Below are 7639 nucleotides of genomic sequence, written 5' to 3'. Positions count from 1 at the left end.
TACCCAAATATTGATAACCTGCCTGCTACTGAAACTAAATTAATTATTGCATGCAGAATGGAATGTCTAACCCAGGAGAGGTTTTAATAGGAAAGTGAAAACTTTACCACATATTTCGATGGGTAAACGAAAAAACTCCATGAACATTGTCAAAAACAAAACATATCGTGCAGGGTTGAGTTTGAGGACCACTGCATTTGTCGCAGAAGGCTGGTCTGCACCGCAAATTTGTGAATTTCTCCTAGGAGCGTAAACCAATGTCGAATGAATAAAGTATGCATTCGCATCATGCTCAATATGTTATTGCAGAACCACATCGCACCTGCGGAGTTCGCACGGCAAGGCGGGCCAGGGTGGTTGGAGGTCAAACGGCATACGATGGAGAATTCCCCTGGCTGGTAGGTCATAGTTCTACCTAATTAAATTAGATCTTCTTGATAAAGTTAGAAAATATGTTTACACCTGAACAGTGCACAGTCCCAATGATGTCTCATGGAACCCCAGCACACTGTGTATTTTTTCAAACAAATATTTTTACCCTTTAATAATGCCGAGATAAATGTTTCGAAAGCAGTTCTAAGACATAAAGCTTCACAGGCCCTTATATAACAGCTGCATTTCCTCTAAGCTTCGTGAATATTTGGAATCATATTGTTCAAAATACGCTCAAATAAATAGCTTGACGGTTTTATTCATACTTTCTTTTTTAACAGGTGTCCATCCAATTTGTACCATCCTTGGGCGAGAACAAATGCGGTGGCACTATACTAAACGAGAGATGGATTCTCACAGCGGCTCATTGCTTTTACGGGTAGGTGCAGACAGTTTAATTGCTGCAGCTTTGTTATCTTCTATAAAAAGTCAGCCAAATACTGGGGCCCTAACACAAAGTCTCATCATGTTTCAGACGACAATACAAAATTTTAAAACAAACGTTTTTATTAATTGCAGGCCTTTGCCTCGATTTCCCATATAATAATATACTAAATATTGCACAAAAACACGTTTTACGAAAGTTGGCACTTCACACCATTTATATCTGGAACACTTACGGCAATTTACCCTATAACTAGGAGGTATGTTCATGCCTAGTTCAGCTGGTAAATTGAGATATCGGGTTTGGAAACTTAAATGATCATGATTCATTTAGTGCATGTCACTTTAGCTTCACCGACGAAAAAATAGAAGGCTCATTATCGATGACAAAAGCAGTCAGCGAATACTAGAGTTGTTTTTACTTCAGGCACACAAGAAAACATTTCTCGCGCACAAAAACACTTTTAATGCAATGTACCTGTACGCTAGATATTATTTGAAGTTTGAGCGCCAAATTTGCAAAGGCTAATAAACCAAGCAATCCTTCCCGTGCCTCCAGGTACAAGAAATCCAACTTTGTGGTAAAGGTGGCTGAATACAACCTGCGCCAGAAGGAGCATCGTATGCCACCGACAACTATTCCGATTGACAAGCTGGTGCTGCACCCTGATTACCGCAAGGTGAAGAAGTATGACAACGACATCGCACTGGTGCGGCTGAGCCGGGCTATCCGCTACAGCGCCTACGCACAGCCAGCATGCCTCCCAGGGCTCACACTAGCCGACACAACCGGCATCAACGTGACCGTGGTAGGATGGGGACAAGTGGCCGAAGATCTAACAAGAACTCCAGGTGTGTAAGATTATTCTTGTTTTTATATAAACATTAACTGTTTATTAAACCGATAATATCCATGTAAGTTTTTTACAGGATCTCTGGAGACCTACTTCTTTATTTTGAGTCGTCGCTAAATTTTTTGTTAGAAATCAAAATCAACTTGTGTTTTATGTGCTTCCATGTTTAATGCCAGTGCCCCAAAAAAATTATACAGTTCTGCACATATGCAAGATAAATAGTTTGGTCGACATTAGGCGAATACCAATGACGGTGACGTTGGATTTGTCTTGCTTGATTGCAATGAGATGTTGATGGGATCAGCAACAACACAAAACATCTCGTTTATTTGAAAACGCTGCAAATGCTACCTATATTTTCGTGCGGAACATAAAAACACTTCCCTATCAGACGTGCACGAGCCTGGTATTGTGTACAAACACTACACCAAACCTACGTTTCAAAATGAATATAACCGGCTAATTTTCCGTGTGAACAATGTCGAGAAGCTTTTAATGTCAAAAGATATATATTTTATAGTATAAAAAGAAAAACTGAATGGGTGAGGGGTCTTACCTACCGAGAGTTCCGTTGCGTACTTGTACGCATGGCAAATATAGGGCGACCGCGTGTCAAATATAGTATCATTGCATTCTTTCCACTAAGCAAGCTAATATACTACCGGTTTTTATGGAGGTAACAAACAATAGAAAAAGTTTACTAGGAACAGTCCCAAGTTTCACAGTAGATAGTGGATTTGTTGAATTACTTTTTTACACATTCTATAAAAGAGAAGGGATATGGACTCTACTTGCACCTCTCCTCCTCAGCTCGTTATTGAAAGGGGAAGGAAAGACGAAGAAAACCAAATGATGCTTCAACAACAGCGCACGCGCATGGTTTCCAACTGCTTCTTGATTTTGAATCTCGGATTTGCTGACTGCGTAGATTCAAAGAGACTAAGCCTCGGCCTTTTCTTTTCTGCTTTTTCTTGATTTTTTTTTTGGTTACAAAAAAGCAGTTTTTCAACATGTGCTTTTTTAATATACGAATCCCAGCGAAAGCAACTTCTAACCCACATGTTTCAATTAAAAAAATTATGAGAGTTATATCAGCGCAAAAATAAGTAAAGAAAATAATTTATTGTTCTGTCAAAGCATGTCAGATACCAAAACTCTATCTCAGGAGTTGTGTGCAGCAACGGCAAAGGCAAATGCGTGGGCACGTGGCTTTCAGGTGTGCTTTGGTTTCGCGAGTGCTCGTGAAAGGAAAGCAAATATGAAAGCCAGGCCCTCGCGCCTGTGCTTCTGCCTCTGTTGCATGCAACTCACGAGATGCAGTACAGCATTAATTTTCTATGAAACGATGGTCCTTGTGTCTCTCGAAATTAAAGTAGAATGCTTCAGAATGAAACTGTAGCGCAAGCAAAATACTTAACAGGACCCTGCAATGACTTTTTGCTGTGTCTTTTTTCTTTTTTTAATTTGCACCGAACCTGAGCGCACGGTACGTAGTAACTTAGTAAACTTTTTTCTTTCGTCGAAAATCGCTTTATTTTCAAATAAGTAAGCTTTTAGCAATCTTCTCTTTTTTTAAAGCACACCATAAAAATTGTTATTCGCAAGTGGTAATGAGTTCCGTGAATGCACTCATTGCCTACGAACGCGAATGAATCCAAATATTCGTTGACGGATTGACTGTTGAAACACATACGTCCGAGTGACGCAGCGCTCGTGTTTTATGCGTGAGCTGGAGTAGGCTGACATGCTTGGGCACCGAGGATCCACCGCAGTGAAAAGTCGTAGAGTTTTTAAAAGAAAGAGGGTACGAAATAGTCCGCAATATTTTCAAATCTGCTTACCAAAAATTGACTTTCTACCATCTTTTTTGGACCCACTAAACTGTATGCGATTAGTGAAATACCAATCTAAAATCAGTTATTCCAGCCCAAAATCCATTTCAAAGGGGTCAGAAATGACGTTTGGGCTGGCATAAGTCATTTTGAATGGGGAGTTCACCAATCGCACATTGTTTAGTGGACGAGAAAAAAGAGGGTAGTAAATAAAAAAACCTACATTTCGGTAAGAAACTTGGCAAATAGAGATTTATTTCGTACTTCCTTTTCTGCGAAAGCACTCGCATTTTGACTGTGAGACACCTGCAGTACTCAAAGCACGTAAGCCGGCCCCAGCTCCCGTATTGGGCAGAAGCACTGCGTCACTCGGACACATGCCCTTGTAAACAATCAATCCATCTCACGAATATTTGGATCCGCGTTCGCGGTAAATGAGTGCATTAAGGGTACTTATCATCCCTGGCCAATGATAAGTTCCATGGTATGCTTAAAAAGCACGGTGAAAGCTTGGAATCCTCGCATCTGGTGCTCAAGCACGACACGACCACGTGATCTCTCATTTCGGTTTTGAGTTGAGGAGAAAAGCTGAGGGTTAAGAACTTGAGAAATCATTTCTTGATTCCTGGAAGTTTTATAGACCTTTGCAAAACTCACCTTCTGTGCGTTTCCATTTTTGTCTGCTGGCCTCTGGAACGCTAAGCATATGATGTAGCTCTATTGCGCGGTATATCAGAGGCTCCGCATGCGTCGATATCTAAGTGACTCGGCATTTTTCCCCCGGGTTATAAGTGATGGAAATGTCTATAATTCTATAGAATCACATTCCTAACTTCTTGCCGACAGATGATTGAATGAAATCTCAATTTATTCAAAGTACTAAATTTCTCAACTTTGTTGTGCATCCAAATATCAAAGTAACCGTCTGAACTAGAAACATCTCGTCGTATGGGTACATTAAAGTAACCACTATTTTTTCTATTTTTCGTTTTTCATGCTAGAAAAACGAGCATGTTAACGGCTTCTCTACAGACTGACTACTTTATTGAACAAAAGTAGGGTTCACATTGTTCATTGCACTCGTATGAACCTAAAGTTTCGTTGCATTCTGCGTTCAGAGTGTTGTGTGACGGATGACTGAAGCATTATGACCAACATTTCTTAAACGTGATATGCACTTTCTATAACAGAGGTACCCCGGAAAGCAACCCTCACCGTTTTCGACAATCAAATTTGCAACACATGGCTTTCAAACCATTCTATGCGGGTTCTGGATAACCACATGTGTGCCGGCATTGAGCAGGGAGGAAGAGATGCCTGTCATGTAAGTTGAACTCAGCTATCTCAAAGAAAATTCTGAGTAATAATCCGATTGTCGTAGCTAGTAACTAACAAGACCGCAATTAGATGAGTTAACAAATGTAATATTCAAAACTTTTTTGATTTGCTTCACTTGAGGCTTGCGCATCAGACCTGTTTGTCCCACGTTTGGCGTTGTTAGTCGCCTGAGAGATTGGGGTCACGGTATTATGACACCGAAAAATATATATTACCAAGCTTAGTTCGTCCAGAAATCTGTTATTGCAATACTGATTGCAGTTTTATTATAATGCCTATATACTAGGTCACATGTCACATGCTTGGCACAGATTTTGTTGATATTATATCAACAGTATAATCGTTTCTTAGTCGGTCCTAAATTATCCGATGCAATTCGATAACTTTCTTTGGCTCATCTTGTTTCCGATTTATATAGGAGAAATCTGGCCCAGAAATATTAAAGCATTTTTATAAAAATTGTTTCCAAAAGGCAGCTGCTAAATTAACTTAATATTTTACATGCAGGCTGTACTATTTAAGATTTTGCTAAACAAGGCGCTACAGAAGCGTAAATCCCAGGTATAGTGTGCTACGGCGAATCCCACGTTCATTGCGACTACCTAACCTATCACCTTGAGATTGACAATGAACTGAAGGCGCTGAGTTGCCTTGAGGGCAACATACGCAAACTTCCGATGAGCGTATTAAAAGAATTTATGATGTTTCTCGTGCCGTCAAATCATAACAATAATGAGAAAACCCGAAAATTTAATCGAGCTAACCGATTATGGTTGTATCTGGACTAGAAACTGTACGTTTCTAGTCTAGAAACGCTAGAAACCGATCGCTATAAGCAGTACATAGTTATATGTGGTATTGTTGTAAGGGAATTGATATATTACCTTGTCGTAAATTACAATGCATAGTCGTTTGTTTCGTGGAAGGATATTTGTGGCATAATAATATTGAAACAGGTTATATGTTTTACCTACTCTAATTTCTTTTCTAAATAATTTGAATATATTAAACAAAGAAAGAATAATCCACAGAAAATTTTCACAATTTAAGAGCAATTCACAGAAGATAAGAACTTACCATTTAGGTTGGCAGAAGGAATAGCCTGCTGCCTGCTTACAGAACACTGTATTCAATACTGGTTCCTGAATACTCAGTAACCGGAACCTAACCTCGTGATATACTCGTACTTTGATAGCCATCCAAAAGAAATGTCAGTGTAGTAAATACTAAATTATGTTTGGCACATTTTTTTTGTAAAATGTTACTATTGTAGAAAAAATGTGTGAATGCAGACGTTATTTTTTTTTTTGTTTCATATGAAAGAAAATGTAATAACATGACGTTAACGTAGAATTGCAAGCACATAAAACCTTGAAAAATAAAATGCCTTGTATTTTCGAATACGTACAAATGCCTGTGCTTGGGTTCATGAATTTATTTCATCGTAAAGCATTTAAAACCATGTACTAAAAATCCTAATTTTAGAAGTTATAAATCTTCTGAAGTTATAAATCTTCTAAAATGACAACTATGGGAACAAAAAACTAGCTATTTCTTTGTTTTATGTAATCGAATGGTAACCTTGGCTACCATAGCACTATAGTTTGATGTTTTTGTCATGTTATATACTTCTGAAAAATTTGAGATATATCGCCACATCCCTAGTCACGGTAATTTATTTGTTATTTTTATTTTGCAATTAATTTAAGGTTACCTTATATTCTTAGAGATGCACCGTTTAGCGCTGATTAGTATAAAAATAGAATAAACATAATTATTCCTTCATGTCACTACAGCCAAAAGGTGTAACACACCTTTAGGGTATAGGGGTGTCCTAAAGCTTTCGTTTTACAATTTACAACATAGGTATTGCACTTTGAATAAAGACGATGTTTCTATATAATTTAAATCAACACCCATGTATAGAGGAGTTGCCGCAACCAAATTTATTTAGCTGTAAGCTCTTCTGAGCAGAGCCCACAGAGTTAAGTTTCTAAACTGTGCGGCCCTGTTAGTGCATCAGGCCAGATGAGTTACGCTCAAGCGTCTTCTCGATGTCTACTTGCACAACGACAGGGGAAGAAAGTGACGGACCTTCAATTGTGTTGTTTTGACTGAGGTATGTCATAGCCCGAAGCCACGACATAAGCATGTGCACATAGTGTGCACAGTAGTTTTGTGTATAGAACCTCTGTAAGATTTCAAATCCCGCCATATTTTATTTTAACCTGTGCTTACGCTGCTAGGGAATTTCACAAAGAGTTATCTAGGAAACTGTAGTTAGCGTTAGCTGATTTAGAAAATTAATCGCCAAATATCCGTTTTAGGGAGACTCCGGCGGACCCTTGCTTGCTGTCAATGAGAGGCGATACGTCGTCGTCGGCGTGGTGGCAGCGGGTGACGGATGTGCCCAACCTCGCTCGCCCGGCATCTACACCAGAGTGACGGCCTTCCTGCCCTGGATCATGGACCACATCACCGAAGACGACAACCAGGCTTACGTTGCAAAATTCTGAAATACCGTCTCGTGCTCCATGTGTTTTAACTGAGTGACAGTTTTTGTTGTCTACAGGTTCATGCTTAACATTACTCAGCAGACAAGTAGCAAGTAACTTAAGATATCCATTTTCTCTTCAAATAGACTGATCTCACTAAGCATTCCACGCACGCGTGACGCCGCCATAACTGCAGTTCATAGGAGGCAGGTGCCAGTTTACGAGACAGCTCGTGCCGCCTCGTGCTCTGCTCGCAAAGACCCCCAACCGTGTTGTATCGAGTAAATTCCCTTGATAAAATTCA

General features: G+C 39.5%; 1 protein-coding gene across 1 annotated transcript; it reads left to right on the top strand.

Annotated features, from left to right (window-relative positions):
* Positions 1–275: 275 nt before the first annotated feature.
* LOC8052921 (venom protease-like) lies at positions 276–7356 on the top strand. Its single transcript, XM_029972150.3, has 5 exons — positions 276–398; positions 714–811; positions 1376–1668; positions 4693–4826; positions 7168–7356. Exons 1-5 carry the CDS (start codon positions 276–278, stop codon positions 7354–7356), a joined length of 837 nt encoding a protein of 278 aa, XP_029828010.3.
* Positions 7357–7639: the final 283 nt, after the last annotated feature.

The sequence above is a fragment of the Ixodes scapularis genome, unplaced genomic scaffold (genome assembly GCF_016920785.2).
Source record: "Ixodes scapularis isolate PalLabHiFi unplaced genomic scaffold, ASM1692078v2 PGA_scaffold0__279_contigs__length_252992795, whole genome shotgun sequence".
Lineage (NCBI taxonomy): Eukaryota > Metazoa > Arthropoda > Arachnida > Ixodida > Ixodidae > Ixodes > Ixodes scapularis.
The sequence above is the reverse complement of the archived record's forward strand: the minus strand, read 5'-3'. Positions and strand labels throughout refer to the sequence as shown.